The sequence below is a fragment of the Montipora capricornis genome, chromosome 5 (assembly GCF_036669925.1).
Source record: "Montipora capricornis isolate CH-2021 chromosome 5, ASM3666992v2, whole genome shotgun sequence".
Lineage (NCBI taxonomy): Eukaryota > Metazoa > Cnidaria > Anthozoa > Scleractinia > Acroporidae > Montipora > Montipora capricornis.
The window spans coordinates 20,481,116-20,501,115 of record NC_090887.1 but is presented as its reverse complement, the minus strand read 5'-3'; the positions used below and the strand labels follow the sequence as shown (position 1 = coordinate 20,501,115).

The 20,000-nt window shown below is 39.3% G+C and overlaps 2 protein-coding genes across 7 annotated transcripts in view; one reads left to right on the top strand and one right to left on the bottom strand.

Annotated features, from left to right (window-relative positions):
- The first annotated feature begins 23 nt into the window (after nt 1-23).
- On the top strand, nt 24-7,468 carry LOC138048867 (QRFP-like peptide receptor). 2 transcript variants are annotated; one of them, XM_068894982.1, is made up of 3 exons: nt 24-299; nt 3,221-3,321; nt 3,763-7,468. In XM_068894982.1, exon 3 carries the CDS (start codon nt 4,176-4,178, stop codon nt 5,415-5,417), a length of 1,242 nt encoding a protein of 413 aa, XP_068751083.1. In that variant the 5' UTR covers nt 24-299; nt 3,221-3,321; nt 3,763-4,175; the 3' UTR covers nt 5,418-7,468. The 2 variants fall into 2 exon arrangements, with proteins under 2 accessions (XP_068751083.1, XP_068751084.1); XM_068894983.1 differs by lacking the exons at nt 24-299; nt 3,221-3,321 and adding an exon at nt 3,322-3,399.
- Nucleotides 7,469-17,792: 10,324 nt separating this feature from the next.
- The window catches only part of LOC138049859 (uncharacterized), a 66,101-nt gene continuing 63,893 nt past the window's right edge, over nt 17,793-20,000 (bottom strand). For all 5 annotated transcript variants that reach the window (XR_011132468.1, XM_068896321.1, XM_068896324.1 and 2 more), the window contains one exon: nt 17,793-20,000. This exon is cut by the window's right edge. The gene's annotated coding sequence lies outside the window, so the exon portion shown is untranslated.

The following is a 20,000-nucleotide window of genomic DNA, read 5'->3' as shown; positions in this document are numbered from 1 at the left end:
TAATTAACCATTAGAGACGAAGTCGAGGTGAATATTCACCGATAATCACTGAGCCTGAGGCGAATAATTGTTTTAGCATAAATACAAAGGTGATAATTTCAAAAAAGGGGAAAAAAAACATTTCAAAGCGAAATCATCTTCACTTACAGTGGCAAAACGACTATTGGCAATTTTGTCCGTCGACGCAGTTATCGGCAGATGGTGCAACATGGCGGTTCCACACAAAACACTATAAAGTTACGTGCAACGCTTCGACGAATAACTCAGAAAAACGATGTACCGCACAGACCTGAGAATCGGTGAGGCGATTTATAAATTTGTATCTTACAACATTCCAAGTTTTTGCGTTATTTCGTTGAACGGTTTCGATTTTATTTTTTTGTTGCATGACAGTGAAAACGATCTTTATAGAGTCTTTTCACTCACGAGATCAGTAACCGTGTTTTTCCTCTGAAACAAAAGAAAACGTTTGCATGAGAATAGATCTTAATTTCCGGAGGATTAGTCAGGAACATCAACGTGGTCGCCGTTCCATCGTTTAGGGGTACTAACATGGGGTGGCTCGAAAACGAAGACCCTAAGACCCCTACTGACCCCTAGGACCCTAAGCCCCAAAAACTCGAAATTTCGGACAAGATTGAAGTACCCCAAAACCCTCAATTTGGCTCACCCTAGGCCTAAAAACCAACTTTAGGCCTAGTTAGGCCTAGGGTTAGCCCAATTGAGGGTTTTGGGGAACTATATTCGTTTCCGAGTTTTCGAGGTCTCCGGGGTTCTTTATAGGGTCTTCGTTTTCGAGACACCCTACAAACATGGCCACCGTGACGTGACGTGAAAGCACTCTATAATCTGGGCCCGATGAAGGGCAAATATAAACGTTGGACGAATTTTATTTAAGAAATAGAAAACATGTACCATATTTCTATCGAGTTAAAGAAACACTCGTGAAAGTTTGGGAGAACGAGAAATGCTGTGGGAACACGTCGAGCCGCAGGCGAGTGTTTCCACAGCTTTTTCGAGTTCTCCCAAACTTTCACTCGTGTTTCTATAACTCGATAGAAACACGGAGTACATGTTTTTTATTTTTTTTAGTAAACAACGCGACGAGAAAAAGGAAAACACCTCGTTAACTCTAATTATCAAAATGGAAATTCTCTTTGCTCGCGCCATTACTACGTCAACAGCTCGTGCTAGTTCTGCGTCTCCATCGAGTTATAGAAACACGATTTTTAACCAATCAGCGCGCGTATTTTCTTAGGACTGTTTTCGAATACGCTCTATAATCCGCCTATAATACCGCTGATTTATCAGTGTGGGAGGTATAATTTGTTTGTAGCTTAAATTTGGCCATCCTGAGTTTGTTACATATAGTCGTTGGTTAATTAATTCTTTTTTGAAGTCATTTACTCATCTATTTTATTCGTTCGTTCGTCAATTGATTCACTTTTTCATTTATTCCGCGATTCAAAAAGAGTTGAAGGGCACTTTTTCTTTCAGACAAAAATTCGTTCATCGTTAAGCACATTGAGAAGATGAATTATCGCCCTCTTTTTCTGTTTCAGAATAATCCTTTCGTGACCTTCCCTACGTTTGTTTGTCAGTTGTGTTTTCAGTATACCGGTTGTTTGCCAGACGGGTGTGCCATGCAGCAACCTTGCTAATGGAAATTAGTGACACGAAAGAAGGAAACTTGTATAAACAACGAAAACCAAATTCGAAATCTTGATTATTGAGAATCCATTTTAGAGTAAAATCGTACAAGCTGTTACGAATTCATACTAGTCGAGAAAAAAACATCGATTAATAATATAAAACTTCTTTCTTTAGATGAAACAGGTTTTTGACATGGATGCGCTGAAAACGAATGGTGTTAACATGTCAACTGTCAGCTGACCTGTAGATATTTAAGCCTAAACTGAAAACCTGAACAAACAGATGCTCGTTCTGGGAGTTAAGTTTCTATTTTCTCTAGTTCCACACAGAAACGACTTCCGAAAAAAAAAACTTAAGTACAACATGTCTTTCATCGATCCAAAGATTGTTTTTTACATTATTACCCTAAAAGGTTCAGGTCCAACAGAATTAAGCTTTTCAATAATTTAACTTTGAGTAAAGGAAAGCTTTTCCTGTGCCTGGAAGGCAAAGAAACCATAACCTGAGTATGTATCTGATACAGGGTAGCAATAAACACATTTATTTCTTCATTCCTTCTCTATGCTTGAGTGAAATTAATTAGAAGATTTCGTGGCGGCAACTTTCTCAAATTGTCCCAAAAAGAAGTACATCCTTGTTATATTTCAAAAGTTTGGCACAATCTGAACAAAACAATCTCGAAGAAAGAAACTGTCTTTTATGAAGAAGTCTAATATTTCAGATTCTAATGTAAACATTCATGGGCGGTTCATTTGTGTTCGACCTAGACCTTATTTCGCCTGCTTTAACCTAACTATCCCGTCGTTCATCAATATCCGTTCTTGTCACATTCTACCAATTAATCTGTTGGAACAGGTGTATTCTTATTGTTCGGTTTGTTTGGTGCAGTTTTTTTTATGTCAACGCCAGCAGAGGCACTATGTGTCTTGTGTTAATACCATCAACGTGGATCTTGTACTATTATTCGGATTTTTTGAAATACTCGAGGTGACGTGCAACTTTCAATCCGTGAATTACTTCGACACTCGTTACATTTGGGAGAGTAGTTCTCAGTCTATAGCTTGTGCATAATTAGTTAATATGCGAGGGATATTTTAGTTAGAAACGCGTGTTTTTCAGAAACATAAACACTACAGTTGAATTAATGAACGCCGTTAGCTTTCGAAAGCTAATGTCTTCGAATTCACCCACAGACATAAATGTTAAATTATTTTTCGAGGGTTGCTCACTTAACATTTAAAACATGCTGTCAGTTGATTTTATGAATCAGCATTAATTAAGGTTTGAACAAAATCGAAACGGTGATTTGGCTGACAGTTCAATAAAAAAAAGTTCAATAACGTCTGTCTGATTTCCTTGGTTTTTTTTTAAAGTATTTCTTTCCAGGATAATTTACCAAACAAATTCTTAAAAATACCGAATCATTATAATGAAGTTTTGTATTCCTCAAAATGACACGTTTGCTTTAGAGGACTGTGGACACAAAATAAATAAATAACCTTTTTATAAGGTGTCTCACAACTGATGGAGACATTGTTGAAAGCCGCGACATTTATTTGTTCAACAGGACATCCATTGAAAGGAGATCAACACTCTTTTACATACAAGCTATAACAAGTGGTCTGAAGACGGATGAGGGTTTTTCGATTACGATTAGTTGGTCACGTGGTAAGTCTATCTTCACCTGGTTACAAAAATCGGAACGTTTTTATTACATTTTCGGGTCTCACAAGAAAGGACACAAAGGTGTGTTTGAAAATCAATTATTTAGCATTTGAGTCCAGAAAATTATTAACATTAAGATTTGATGTGTTATCTTTCAAAGTCTCCGTATGGAGAAAAAGGCGAACAAGGCATTTCTTATCTACCAATTCAATCTCATCACTTTTGTCACATTAATTTTACATCACTTATATTCATTCGACTCTGTTGGGTTTTCTCGATAACAAGCGCTCGTGTTATTCTTGGAAGGCATGCCGTATTTTTCATATTTCGTGCCGGCAGGTATCAGTGGTGGGCTTCATTTAAGCTCATAAATCAGACAACGCCAACAGAGACATTGCTACTTTTCTAAGAGATTTTAAGACGACACTGCTTTTCTAATTACAGCAAAATGCCTGGAGGTGATGGCCATTTTAACGAATTTCAAAAGTAGAAGCACTTCATGATTCTTACGGCTTTTATGAACAACGATATTTTGCCTCGAGGAGTTCAGTTCAGACGTGTCGATGATGTGATTGATTGGTTTCGGCCCTTGAAAAAGAACTATACTGGCTCTTAAATACTCCATTTCCTAAAATTCGACTGGCTGAGGTCATCAAATGATCAAACGCAGCTGACATCCGAGAACATCCTCATTAATTGAAAAAGAAATAACCGTAACCGACATTATCAAGTTCGAAATACTACTGATATCATTCGGTGCTGCTTCATTGCTGTTAATAGTGGATCTGTGCAAGAAGATCTATCTGACGGCCAAACTTTATCATAGCAGTAAAAATAGCACTAACGCTTTGAAACTGATGGAAAACACTTCCAGGCCAAGTTTAGCCCCAGGAGGATCATTAACAGAAAGCGAATGGATAAGAGCTGTGAAGCTGACGCTGTATGCCTCCATTCTCATCACCGGGATAACTGGAAATACGTTAGTCTGTTTGGTGGTCAGCCGACAACAAAGACTTCGCACGTCGACTAATTTCTACATTATGAACTTAGCATTGGCGGACCTTGCAGTTACCATATTGTGTATACCATTCGATGTAGCTGTACAAGAAAACGGTTATATTTGGCCTTTCGGCGAGTTCTTATGCCACCTTATCTATCCTGTAATGACTATGTGCACATTTGCTTCCGTCGGAACTCTCACAGCCATAGCTTATAACAGATATATGGCTATATTACGTCCCATGCGAGTACAAGCTGGAAGGAAACGCGCCAAAATAAATATCGCCATCATATGGGTAGCTTCTCTGACATTTGTTCTACCCTACGTCACAGTTCTAACAAAGAGAAATTCACGCTGCGAAGAGACCTGGTCGAAACTTTACAAGCGCATCTATACAGTTTTTATATTCGCTTTCCAATATGTTATACCTCTGTCAATAATTTCGTTAGCGTATGTTAGAATCGGCTTACAACTTCGAAAAAATCAGAGGAACTTAACCCCCGCACACCGCGTGCAAGACAGGGATGTGGAAAAAGTAGTGCGAATGATGGTAATCGTGGTTTTGATTTTCGCAGTGTGTATGCTCCCTAATCACATACTCTGGCTTTTGAGCGATTTCACCGACGATTTCACATCTGGGCGAAACGTTCTTGGGTGGGGAGAAATACTGATATACGCCAATAGCTGCACCAATCCTATCGTTTACAGCGTTTGTATTGAGGAATTTCGCTCAGCTTTCAAAGCTTACATCACAAAATGTTGCAGGGTAACAGAAGAGGACATTACGCCTGTTAGGAAAATATTTGAGCGAATCTCTCTGAGAGAACGGAGCGTTTCAAATGACAGAATTCTCACACGACAATTAAGTCGTCGTCTTCGGTTAAACTCGTTTCATCAAAATCAATCGTTTGAGTTGAGTCGTGGGAATATCGCTAAAATTGCTGGACTAAACAGTAGTCGCACGATCTCAAACGTCGGGGATTCATCGCCTCAAGTTCATGATAGAATGCTGCCCCCAACACCGAATACAGAAGCAAGACAAAATATGCTAGAACCTCTAGACCTGAATGAAAATACCTTTGCAGTAACTTCAGTGTAAGAGTTCTTTGATACAATTTTCAATGGAAATACTTTATTCGCCCTAAAAGGATATTAACAGAACAACTTGGGAAATTTCTAGAGTTAAACCCTTTGGAGTGTCTACATTTAGAGTAATGGTTGATGCTTCATTGGATGGTTCCAGGGTTTGGAGAGATTCTGTAAATTACAAGGTAAACTTGTAACCAATTATGCTTGCGTATTCATTAGTGCGTTGCTATGACATTTTCTGTCGTGCAAAGTGTTATGACAGATTTATGAAGCTTTTAAATGAGACTGTCGGATCCAAGCAGAAGTCTGAATGAAGGGGTAGTTTCTAAAGAAATTGTGGTGCTGCGTCGGTGGGGAAGTAGTATACAAAAATTTGGTTTTATCAACGGAGTTGATAATGTAAATTGGCCACCGTACAGAGATTCTAAAAGCTGACGTTTCGAGCGTTAGCCCTTCGTCAGAGCGAATCGAGGAATTGTGGGTTACGTGTAGTTTTTATAGTAGAGTAGGAGCTACGCTATTGGTGGTAACATGGCAACGTGAAAAATAGGAATATATTAGTTAAATGAAAAGCGTTCGTTAATACCGTGAGGATTAAGGGTGCCGATTTGGAAGATGAATTTTTGTTCCAGATTCTTGCGGCTTTCCGTCGTACCTAGATGTAGGGAAAGGCCGCAGATAGCCATGTGTTTTTTGGAGTGGTTAGGCAGATTAAAATGGCGAGCGACCGTACCTCCGCAAATGTCATTTATTGCATAACCTGTACGTTATGCAATAAATTATACATTGGTGAGACAGGTAGACGACTAGGTGACCGATTCCGCGAACACCTTCGCGATGTTGAGAAGAATGACAAGGATGCATCTAAGCCAGTCGCTCGCCATTTTAATCTGCCTAACCACTCCAAAAAACACATGGCTATCTGCGGCCTTTCCCTACATCTAGGTACGACGGAAAGCCGCAAGAATCTGGAACAAAAATTCATCTTTCAAATCGGCACCCTTAATCCTCACGGTATTAACGAACGCTTTTCATTTAACTAATATATTCCTATTTTTCACGTTGCCATGTTACCACCAATAGCGTAGCTCCTACTCTACTATAAAAACTACACGTAACCCATAATCCCTCGATTCGCTCTGACGAAGGGCTAACGCTCGAAACGTCAGCTTTTAGAATCTCTGTACGGTGGCCAATTTACATTATCAACTCCGTTGATAAAACCAAATTTCCAAGCAGAAGTCGCCGAGCACCGGCCGGCGTAGACAATCATCAATCAATCATGCAATCACTTAATTGACGAGTCAAAGCTTCGAGAATACTATAATTATATAACCCAGTTTGACGCTCAAACCGGCCAAAACCGGCCAGACTTAGTATTTTACTCTAACGCCAGACGATTTTACTCGTCAATGGGGAACCCCTGGGAGTCAATAGGAGAAGGGATGGCCAATTAGTTCGAAATTAGTGGTGCTGTTCATTGTGTCCAAGTGGTAATAGCTTTGAACTTGTGGGTGAAATCTCAAGTGTCCTCTAATATGACTGTTTATTAGGTTTTACAAGGTGGTTGTTTTATCTTTGAACTTGTGGATAAAATCCCAAATTGCGAAAATTATAAATTTATTATAATTTATGCTTATGAGGAGCGCTTGTCTAAAGTGCACCCAACGAGCAAATGAAGCCGAAAGAAGCTTAAGAGAAATTTCTAGGCTCCTTGGTGATGATGATGATGATGAAACCTTTATTTAAGTGTCATAAAAGGATTCTAGTACATTACAGTGCTAATTGGGGACACTAAAACAAAGCTAGTTAAAATAAAGTAAAATTATCCTAATTAAGACTTAAAGAATCTAAACTTCCCAAAATTCCTAAAAAATTAATATTTACAATTTATATCAATTTAATCATATAAAATTTTAATGTAATGTATAAAGACTGTGGCCGCGCGGAGATACGAGATTTCTCTTCGAGTGTTGAAAAATATAAAAATACAAATATTTTTCATCACGAGAAGAGAAATTCTGTATCTCCAAGCGGCCATGTAATATTCTATCTATTATGTAAACACCAATGAAATACTAGATCATTTCACAAAAGGCAACGAAAGGGGCGATTTTTACATGTAACAATAGCAACAGTGATCTTTTCACATGTGAAGATATCATGTTTTCGCGGGAAAGCTCACTTGGCATTTCATTGGTGTTTATATAATAAATGTTCTTATCAACTAGAAGAATTTGATCTGTTCGGATATCTTAGCAGAAAGTTGAAATGTCCGGAAATTTTAGGAAATGATATATCTTTGTTTCAGATCTAAACTTGGCCTCCTAAGAACTTCCCAGCGAACCATTTGCTCCTCCGAAACTGCTAGGTGATCTTTACAAGTGCCAAAAATTGGAAAAATACCCCTTCCGAAAACGTAAGGGACTACTTTTAGATTATGATTTAGAAAAGAATGATAAGGCTGTTTGGCATCGTAGAACCGAAATTCGTAGAACAGTTTGACTCACCCTGCTAGCAGAGTCTTTCTTTTGCTTGCTCGATTTTGGCGTTCTCGAAAAAGACTCTGCATGAGTCGAGTAAGATATTTATTGAGTATGCGCTATGTTGCCAGGAAACAGTCTCAAACCCAAGCCAAATATGGCAGATTTCGACGCCATCTTGGTTTTTCACGATAGAGCGGGCTCACTGATGATTATCGGTTTTATCACTAAACGGATGCTCAGACTGGAAAAACCGGTTTGACGAGAGAAAACAAGACTGACTAGTCCAGAAGTTCGTACTGCGGCGGCTTCAAAGAGTTGACGCTATTCAGGCAGAGCCTCCTTTTCTCCTGCTCAGTAAAGAAAAAGACAAAAGGAGGCTCGGCTCGCAGAGTAAGTTTTCACCGAAGATTATCGTTGGTTGCCCCTGTTGTCTGTGATGCTGTTAGTTATGGTCTATGCACAGTCGTTATTGATATTTCACCAGAAACGTCTTTACCAAAGCGTCCTTATAAACGTTTTCCAAAATGAAGTCTGTAGAGCTAAACTATTGAATAGTTTTTAATTACCCCCGATAACCAAATCAAAGTATCTCTTTGTAGACAGTTATAAACTTTCATCACGTAAACGATTTTTTAATCACCGTGACCTTCTTAAAGTTGAAGCGAATGTTTTTTAATGTTGATTTGTGTTTTTTATAATCATCTTTTAGCTGTAGCCATTATTCTGTTCGGTGCACACGCAGAGATGGCGTATGAGGGGGAATGTGAACTAGTTTTCTAATTCAATATGGTTGACTATATGACGCTCTCTCATTTGTTACCTAAGTGTACACACGGGGCGACAACGCTACTTTCGCTAATTTTGTCGCTGTGATAAGTCGCATGAATTCAAACTGGTTTGAATTCGTGCGACTGATCGCGGCGACAAAATTCTGCCGCAGCGACAATGATTTTCATGAAATTAAGCGTGTCACACAAGGCGAATTGTTGCGGCGACTTGTCCCCGTGACGTGTCGCAGCGACTTAAGAGTGGTCAGTTGACCAAAAAAACCGTCCAATCGTATCCGAATATTTTTGAATTCGCAACTTTTTCTTTGCGTATTCGACGTCCGTCCACACGTATCCAGTGAATCCGCAACTATTTAAATCCGCTCTCTAGAGTGGATTTTTTTTAATACTCAAAGAATTTAGAACGGTCCATACTGCGGAGCAATATTCAAAGGACTAACCCATAATAAATATTTGAACAAGCCATGACATCGAACCTTAAATCTCAGGTTAGTTTATAGCATGATCCTATAAGCCAACAAAATTTCGAGTGCTAAAAGGGTTTAGTTAATAGATATGAGATACGTAAGAGAGACTATAGCCCATTTCCGAGTTGCTGTTTGCCTCGGTTTCATAGCGAGTCCTGGTACACAACCGTTCAAATGGAAATGAGTGGTGTATTTTGATGCAAATCAAACTTATTATCATTTGAACGGTTTAGCACCAAGCTTCGTTTTGAACAAGAGGCAAAACGCAACTCGGAGAATTGCCTATTTGAATGTACTCAAAACACGTAATACTAAACGTAATAAGTAAAAACGTGTAATTCTAGTCTCATAAAAATTAAAATCTGTTATTTGTTGTGTTTATATTGAAAGGATCGCCTTTGAACTCCTCATACGCAAGAGATGACGGTGACTTCAACGTGTCTTTAGATTTTTTCTTGGTGTGTGTGGCGATAAGTATAGGAAATCGTATGAACGCGAGTGTATTCCCGTAATTTACGGGCACGAGCGAATGCAATTTGAGAACTTCCAAAACATCACTCGTGCCCATAAATAACGAAATGTAAGATCAAGCTCGTGAGATTTTTTTATGTTATATACTCAACAAATAGTTAAATTGCCCAAGCAAGGAGACTTGACTAACTGTGGCAACTGGAGAGGAATCACCCTGATGCCTACAGCTGCAAAGGTGATGGGGAAAGTAATTATCAAGAGAATATCTAGAGGAGTTGATAAAAAGCTGAGGAAAGAGCAAGCAGGTTTTAGAAGTGGAAGGAGTACAATAGAGCAGATCTTCGTGTTGAGAAACATCATTGAGCAGTCGGTTGAATGGAACGCAAGCCTCTATATTTGTTTCATTGACTATGAAAAAGCCTTCGACAGCGTCCCCAGAGAAACTCTGTGGACTGGCGGAGGATTATGGGCTCATACGGTATTCCACCCAAATTGGTAATAATGGTTCAAGCAATGTACAAAGGAAGCAAATGTGCAGTAATTGATGGGGGAGGTAAGTCTGACTGGTTCGACATTAAATCAGGTGTTCGACAAGGGTGCGTAATGTCGGGGTTTCTCTTCTTGCTTGTCATTGATTGGGTGATGAGAAAGACGCTTAGGGAAGGAAACACTGGGATAAGGTGGAGGTTCACTGAGAAGTTAGAAGACCTTGACTTCGCTGATGATCTTGCGCTGTTGTCAAGTACAAGAAGGCAGCTACAGTTGAAGAACGAGCGTTTAAGTAATGCCGGCAAAGGAACAGGTCTAAAGATTAACATCACTAAAACGAAAGTCATGAGGTTTAATGCTGCAAGCGAGGAGAAAGTAATAGTAAATGGAGAAGAGCTTGAGGATGTAGACAGCTTTGTCTACTTGGGGGCCAAAGTTAGTACAGCTGGTGGAGCAGATGATGACGTCACTTCCAGACTATGTAAAGCAAGAGCGTGTTCGGTAAACTGACGGGTGTCTGGAAAAGCAGCATCCTGAGCAAAAGTACTAGCTGTGTTGCTGTATGGTTGCGAATCATGGAGGATGACCAAGGGTGATGAGGCCAAACTTGATACCTTTCAGCACAAGTGTCTGCGTAGGCTTTTAAAAATCTATTGGCCTATGCGCGTGTCCAATGAAGAAGTGCGCAGGAGAGCCAATACTGTGACCATCAGCGAGCTAGTTAGGAAAAGGAGGTGGAAATGGATAGGGCACGTGCTGCGCATAAACAACAGCTGCCTCCACGAGTTGCCCTGACATGGGCACCGGAAGGGAAACGTAAGAGAGGAAGACCTAAGGAAACGTGGAGAAGGAGCGAATGGCAATGGGTTTCAACTCTTGGGTTGAGGCAGGATTGGCGGCAGCAAACAGGGTATCTTGGAGGAGCATGATTTCCGGCCCTATTCTCCATACGGGGAGAAGGAACTGATGATGACTCAACAAATGACTCAATCGTTGTGTTTCCAGAGCAACTTCCGTACTCGACACTAAAATCTCTTTTGGATTCTATAACCTATTTATGCATTCGTCATTGACCAGTCAGAAACGCGATATTCTGTTGAATACATAATAATTTTAATTATTGAAAACTAGATCATTGGATAATGCAATTCTAGAGTCTTGATTGGCTTAGCCATCATGGTAGTGTACGACCTATTATACCATACTCTACAAATATCAGTAATTAGTATCACCCAACTAGTGGACTAATGCAAATGCTGCATTTTGATTGGCTACGCTACTAGAGGACTATTAGTAATAGTCCTCGAGTAGCGAAAAGCGTGACGCTTTCTTTCGTTTTATTCCCAAATAAATATATTTTCAACTTGCATTTGCTAACTTTATTATTGCCTTTTCTGTTCGACTAGTTCGGTGATACTTGCGGGCTACGGGTCTAATTGTTAACTGTACGCATCAGTTTCAGGCTTGTTTTTACAAAATAAAGTGGGGAAGATTAATCCATAATTTGTGGCCGCCTCGTTGGCTATCCATCATCTCATATCCATCAAGTGCGAGTGGAATTGTTTAATTCAAATACTCTTAAACTAGTTGTAATTTCTGATGATTGACTTGCGTTTGAGAGTCACTTTGCAAGCAAAGGTGGAGGGTGGGAAAAGAAATAATCGTTTAGCATTCTCATATAGGTTTGAGGATACGAGCATTCTTGAGATGGTTTCAATAAGCGCCGATTACTGTGACTCGTGTGATTGAAGTTAATATCCGTCGGGTGGGATTGCCATCTGGATGGGAGACCATCGAGATATGCGTTCCAGTGATAGCCTTACGTAGACGCCATATGTATCGTAACGCCTTTTTTTCGATCGGAATACTCACATTTAACGGAATCCTGACCATTCATTTTAGGAGACATAAATCTAGGAGTAATCATTGATCACGAAGTGCGTTGGTTGGGAGAATTTATCACTAGACGAGCCGAGATGCCATGAAGACGATTCATGTATGTAATAAAGAACGTCAATCGAAAGTATTATTATCGATACGTGAGGCTTGTGGAATGCGGCTAAAAATGAAACGTTTGGAGTAAAGAGGTGAAGAAATCTGGATTTTGTTGAAATTGTCTGAAAGATTATTACCTAAGAAATATCCCCAGCCAAAAATTAGCGTGTTGGTTCAAATTGACTCCAATCTCGAGCCAACAGCTCTTCTCTTGACAGAGGAAGAGAACAGCTCTGGAGAACCCTGAAACAAAGCGTCTCTAATTGGTGCAGTCATGTTAGCACGAACAGTGAGCTGGCGCGTAAGGTTCAAATAGCCATTTTTGTCTATAGGAACTGTGGTATACTAACGTCCAAAAGTCTAGTAAAAGCAATAACTCAAAACCGAGCACGTGGCGTCGACTTAACATAACAATGCCACATGACCAACTAGACCCCAGGACATCTCAAGAACCCTACGGCGCATGCTCTCCTACACAGAGTTTCCTAGAGCCTCGAGTCGATCCGAGGCTCTGGTGACGTGAATGAAATTGACTCATACGACGAATCACGAGGTTCGCAATCGTCATTTTCGCAATTTGATGTATCGGTGCACGTATGTCGTAATTCAAGATGGCGCTGAAAAAGCGGACGAACGAAAAACAAAAACCTGCCAGAGCTCACCCCATGCACAGGATACCCAAGATTAGGAATGCGTTCTCCTATATTACAACGAAACGGCACCTACAGTGGGAAATCGATAGCGGATTCCTACCATGTACCGGTATCAGCTTTAATAAAGTGACTTCTCTCAAAACTCTTCCATATCTCGCCAAAAAATGGAGGATCGCACTTTCTCTCTTTAACGAAGGGTTTAGAGTGCGGGCTGTAGCCGAAGGATGATGCCTACTTATTCAAAGGCATTTCTGCGCGCTTTTCTGAATATTTGGGACAAGTGTTATTGAAATCCAAAAAGAAATTTGGGGTAACCACGTATTTTTCGAAAATAATTAATCGACAAGATTTGAAAAGCTTTACAATACAAAACAATGTATGGTGTTCTTTTCCATATTGAAGCTTAATTGTCTCTGAAAAATGCGTGGTTACCCCAATTTTCTTTTTAAATACCAAGAGCACTTGCTGAGTCCCATAGTTTTGAACCCTGTATTAATAAGCACCGCTTATAGGAAATTCGAGTATCTCGAGATGCGCAGAACATATGCGCAATAATAATAGTTGGCACCGTCCTTAAATTGTCCAGATAATTTCGAGAATCATTTCTCTATTTCGGTTTGAAATAAATGAGGTTACATACATGCGTGCCTCCTACCCACGCTGTATTTTATTGAGGACAAAAATCTCTGCTGACAGCTGATAAAGACAGAGCCCTTTTCATTTTAATTTTCTCGATAAAAATGTTTTCAGTTTGGTGAGTTAATTAATGCAACCGACTGAGCAATTTTTAAGGAAACTTTCTCGAACCATGGATTTTGTTCGTTGTCAATTATGATTTCAAAGAAAGAAGGAAATTGTAAGAACACTTGATTTAAGTGAGATTTACCGTTTTAACATTGTAAAAAGTACGTAATTAAATCAATTTAAGAATTCTCTCCGGTAACGTTTTATCTTTGGTTTTAAAGGTGTTAAGTTATTTATGAATAAGGTAAGGAAGGAATTTTAATTTTCTGGAAATAATCAGCTCAGAGGCAGTTTGTTTTACAATTGCAATATCCGAGAAATATCCCCGAGGCTACAATTAAATATTAAGAATGAAATTTATAAAATGGTTTGATTTTCAAGTCCAATAATCCCGGTGATATCTGACATGTTATGGTCTTTGATTTGTCCCTAAATGATTAGTCATAAAACTGAACTTTGTTGTTGCCAAGCGACTCGTTTTCACGTTACGTCATCGCTGTCATGTTGTTCTACCAGTATTTGTACATTACACAGTTCAGCTGACACCTTGGTCTCAATCTTAAGACCTTCCGATAAGATACGAATTTTATTATCTGAAGAATGAATTAATGGACGGTAGGCTAGCCAACGTCAATTCATTTCTCAATAAGGTAAATCGTGACAGAATTCCCTCTGTACACAAGAGCTCCCAGTCGCATTCTACATCCATGTATGCACAAGCACTGGAGGGGCCGGGAGGGTAAATTTGTTACTAATTGAAAGAACTAGTAACAAATGCTAGTAAAATATCAGTGGAAGGTAATTTCCTTTAAGACAATAAATCTTTTCGCTTAAACAAGGTTTAGGATAAATACATCTACAATCTCAGACGAAACCTGTTTAGACAAAGCAACATTTCTAGTACTCCAACAACTTATCCAACTGTTCCCCTTAAAAGTCGCCCTTCCCCCCCCCCCCCCCCCCCCAACTCAATGTTGATTTATCTTGGTGGGATATATACTGTAGAACATTGACTTAGGGGGGAAGGGAGTGGGAAGGCAAAAGCAACTAGGGGTGTGTAGAAATGAAGTTGAATTTGTCTCACTGTCTCAACAGCTTCGTCGGAGAAGAACATGAAGCTGCGCGCAATGATAGCTGTTTTTATTTGAACCACTGCTCCCACCCCTCGAATTGACGGGCGGACAGGGTCAGATGCTGCATTGACGTTCTGTTTTACCGGAGCACAAAATTAATCTCCAATCCAGAACATTGATACCCCAAAACCATACTAGATTTTACAGAAGTTGCAATAAGCCTTTTCACGGTTTCTCACGCCATCTTGGTTAGGGGGCAAATGCAGCTTAAATTACAGTGAATGTATGGGATTTTGGCCAAATTCAAACCTCTATAATTCCGCTGCAAAAAGGCAGATTTCAAAAATTTTAAAATATTTTAGGCCATTTTATTAATATAATTCACTCAATGGAAAATTAGCTCATTGCACAAGGCACAATGTCTAAAAATTGGATATTAGAAATCTTCTCGTGTCACTTCAAATTTAGCAGGAATTTGCACTATTTTATTTACAAGGGTTAATATGAAATTTACAAATTTCGTTTACGATCGTTATAGCTTGAACTTCACGAAGATAAGGGACTGGTCATTATTTATGTAGGGGGTGGGCGGGGGGGGGGGGTAGGAAAAAATGTTGGGCATGTCAAATTTTCTGTGCGCCCCCTACAGTAGGGTATCCAAATACCAAGTCACCCCCCTTATCTATCAATTATTTTAACCATGACCCCCCTCTCCCACTACCTCCCATCTACTGGCTAGATGCCTTTATAAGGCCAGTGATAATTGACAGAAAGCTTACTATCGCATACAATTATTAGATGAATTTTGATAACCTTCGACTAACCGCTTAAATTACAAAATCAGTGCATCCTGTATACCAGAAAATTTGCCAAGGATCTTTGAAGCTGCAAGACCGCACATGACTGAATGTGCATTTTTAGAGTACTTATTCAAAGAGAGAAAAAAGAGATGGGAAACAAAAATCGAAATGGAGAAAATAGAACAAAAAGTTAATTATCTTTTGAGTAACGATAATGATGCTTGCTATGATAAATACTTGAACTCTCAATCAAGTGTCTTTCATTTTGATGTTTCCAAGTGTGAGCGTGGAGTTAAGGAACTGTCATACTTGGAAGAAAAACTTATTTCAAGTTTTTATATTACTGCACCGTTTTTGTTAAAATCACAAGACATAATTAATCAATAGCAGTATATCAGTATTTGAGTTGTAAAAGTTGTATTTAGTTAGTGGACTACTTTGAACTGCTACACTGAGGTCAGCATTATAAAGCATTTGGTGCTTCCTTCAAGATTCAAGTTGACTTTCTCCACTGGCTGGCTTTACAAACAATGTTATTGTGTTTTGTTTTTCAATTCATGTGTTGAGGACACAACAAATGTCGTGGTATTAAATTACTGATCAGAGTATCAGTGTTTTAAATATCTTTATACTCCATCCTATCCAAGTGGTTCACTAGTCTAACTTTCTTGAATTGACTTCTTATAAATCTTGCTGAATCATATGACCCCCCCCCCCCCCGGCCTTATCTTTGTACCAGAAAAAAACAATAGCCCCACCCTCTTTGCTAATTTAAAATAGCCTTGGCGCCCCCTATTTTTCTCCCACCCCCCACCCCCCCCCCCACCCCTCCTCTACATAAATAATGACCGGTCCCTAATCTCAATAGAAGTGTCTTAGGAGCGGTATTCTCGCTGTCCACAATCGTCAGACCCTAAAGTATTCATAACGGTTCAAAGTCTGCAAAATTCCCACACATTCACTGTAACTTACCCCGTGCTTCCCCCCCAACCATTATGGCGTCAGAAACCGTGAAAAGCTCTATTCAATAAACTTACCTGCCTGCGGATTGCATGGAGAAACTGTAAATAAATGTCTTTTACTGTACAGTTGCGACAGAATCTTTCTCTTCATCAGCGTATTGCTCTCGTTTCAGATTCAAAACATTTTCTTTCGGGATAGAGTATTGAAGACGTTAATCAAATTACTCTTAGTCAACTCAGCCGTGGTAAAACAGTATTTCTGACCGGACTAGACAACGATAAAAATTTAATAATGCCGCCAATGCGAATTTTTTCGATGAGATAAATTGCACGTGTGTCGACGTGACCACGTGATCAAGATCTTCCCGCGTTCAAGGTAGCCTCGTTTTCAGTTCTTACGGAAGTGTAATGGGAACTGCAAATGTTAGTTTCGAATTGTGCAGCAACTAAAGAACCGTGTCGAGGTTCAGGGGAATAATTTGCATTTTCCTTTGTTTTGAACAATACAATATGCTAATTATTCCCCTGAACCTCGACACGGTTCTTTTGTTGCTGCACAATTCGAAACTAGCCTATTGTTGTCATAAGAAACTGTATTTATACAAATTGGTACGAGCTGAGAGTGTAATAAAGTATTCACAATGTGTGTGTCTTGATCTCCTGAATGGGTTTCTTGATTGATTCCGGGAAGGGAAGGGCAGCAAGATTATTTATTATATTTTGGTACAGTTTATCACGATCTACAACCTGAGTTGATGGACTCAATGTCATTTTAACAACGCGATCACCATTAAAGCTCCTTTTCAAATATAGACTAAAGCAGGCAAGTCTTCAATATAAATCAATTTTATTAAATCAAGGTCTAACATTTCAAATTGGTAAGCCCCTCATTCTTAATTTAAGTCCTTTTAAGAAAACGGGGAGATAAGTTACCATTGGACAGAGTATATAAGTCATTTGCAACGATGTTCACTACGATCCCGCGGGATGACCCTGTATCTTATTTCATTTTAAAGTGCCCCTGTGATCAAAACAATATTTAAATTTCCTTTTTTTCTTGAGATTCTGAAAGGGTGTTTGCTTAACACCTGACTGGCAAAATTTTGAGCTTTAATTTTTATCCAAAGGCCGTTTACTTTGAGTGTAAGTTTTGGATTTCACTGTCCGCCATTATTCACGTTCAAAACTGACCGACTGGACTTCAGAGGGTTAGACTGCAAAACAGTCGTTTTTTCCCATTTTTGGAAGGCGCGAATTAGCGCCGTAGGCGTGATTCTCGCGTGTGAAGCGCGCGAGTCTCACACGCCCCCAAAAACATTATTCGAACCCCTGCTTAGAACAAATTCGTTGTATCAAAAGCCGACAGTCGGTTTCTCGCCATTCTCTCTCGCCGTTTCTACACTCGCCCCAGACCTTTCGCTTGAATATTTAGCGCGTCGCTTGCGTTCACAAAAAAATACGACTGTTTTGCAGTCTATCAGAGGGTTTGATCTAAGGAAAAGTGACGTCAAAAGCTCACTAGCTTAAAATTCCAGCGTGTGAATCAGCTTAGGGCGCGTTCGATTGACCCTATTCCGGAATAAGAATACGTGGAGTGAGGATTAAAACGGTATGTTTGGCGAGTTTCGAAGCAGGAAGGACAACACCAATATGTTTAAAATAGCATTTTAGCAGATAGTTGAAAATTTTAATGTGAATCTCCGTAAAAACGAAGGATTTCTAACTTATATTCCATGCATTTCTATTCCGGAATACGGTCAATCGAACGCACCCTTACTATACATGCAAAACGCGAGTTTAAAAGTCCGAAAGCCCAAAACTCCCGTGCCGTATATTAATTCTGCGACGTACACACGTATTGCATTCTTAAACTAGTCAGCCTTTTAACGTCATTTTCTCCTCGATCCAGCTCTCTCGAGAACTTAAAGCTAGTAATGGCGGACCATTAAATAGGAAAATTCCAGTTACAATAAACATGTGTCTGTTTGAAATCAAGGCAACTTTGGTCGCTCAGTGTATTCACATAGGGTTAACCTCTTAAACTTCCTTTTTAGGGTATTATTTGTGCTTATTTATTATGATGCCTTAAATAAAGTACGTATATATATGTTTAGTTAACATAGTTTTGAAATCGAAAGAAAAATAAGAATTGATTTTTTGATCACAGGGGCACTTTAATACATGCAATACTGACAGAGTGTCTTCATTTGAAGCATTTTCGGGAAAGTGATAGCATTCCTTCCGTTGTGCATTTTGGTGGAGTCTGACTAAACGGCGAAGATCAACGCTCGAGCCATAAGGAAATATTGTGGAAAATTCGTAATTGGTCCGCGGGCGATGGGCACCGCTGGAATTCCCAACATATAGCGCGTTGTAAAGTCAGCGGCCTCTGATTTCTCTGCTCTTTTACACTGTTTTATAGACCTCAGGATGGAAACCAAAAATTCTTTGCAGTGAACATTTGTTAAGATCGGAAGGGAGGGTTATACTAATTTGAAACCTTTTTCCTGTATGTTGATGTTACTACATTTGCAAAAATTTAAATGAATAGCGCGTTTCTAGATTGATACTAAGGGTGCGTTCGATTGACCCTATTCCGGAATAAGAATACGTGGAGTGATGATTTAAAACTGTATGTTTGGGGTTTTGAAGAAACAAGGATAATAAAGATATGTTTCAAAATATCATTTTAGCCGGTATTTGACAATTTTAATATGAATCTCTGAAGAGCGAAGAATAGCTATCTTCTATTTCTTGTATTCCAATTCCGGAATACGGCCAATCGAACGCGCCCTAAGATTCCAATTATATATTCCCAAAGTTTAAACTATAGCTCAAAATTCACCAAGGTTTTTACTTTTAACATCAGCATATTCCAGCCTGCTTTATTTTTTATAACTTTTATTAAATACCTTTAAGAATTTCACTTAATTCTTACGCGATAATGAAGTAGGTTTTCAACCGGGTATCGAAAGAAATCGCGCGCCAAGCTTTCAACCAATGAGAAGCCAAAATCAAACTGAACCAATAGCGATTTCCACCCTCCCAACTTCCCGCCCTTGAGTCAGTTACAATGAACTTGCTTCGAATTTTGGTTGGTTCGTAGAGCCGAAAAGCTACTTGAGATTATTGTGGGTCATTAGCTTTTCTTTATATTTGACGAAACTCTGTTGAAAACCGCTCCTGAGGTGACCTATTGTAGCTCTGAACACAAATATTTGTCCACATGAAACCCAGTGAAGCTCATATTACTTAGCTCGATATCAAGTTCTTGCAACTGCTCCGCCTCAGACAAGAAACAAAAAGCAAAGGCCTAGAATCGAGTAGATTCCTCCACGGAGATTTCTATCATAGATAAAACGTCATCGTTTGTTGACAGTATTTTAAAACTTCCATGCTTCAATATGAAGATGCATATTTTGTGATAGGCAGTTCTCCATTTCGATGCTATGGTACTGCTTAATAGAAATTATGGCAAGAAGCTTGGCTTGCCAAGGCCATTACTCCATTTTCACTTTGCTCGCTTCTCGATTGACGGTAAGTTATTAGGGTGATTTAGCACGTGACGTTTTTGAGAGGCGGACAGCAAACGGAAGTGAGCTATTTTCCCTTTTAACTTGTCTTCACAAAACCATATCTTTTTGATAAGTACCTTTTTCCATTAG

Bases quoted from the DNA above. Each gene is read 5' to 3' on its own strand.
- LOC138048867 (XM_068894982.1), top strand. From the start codon at position 4,176: ATGGAAAACACTTCCAGGCCAAGTTTAGCCCCAGGAGGATCATTAACA.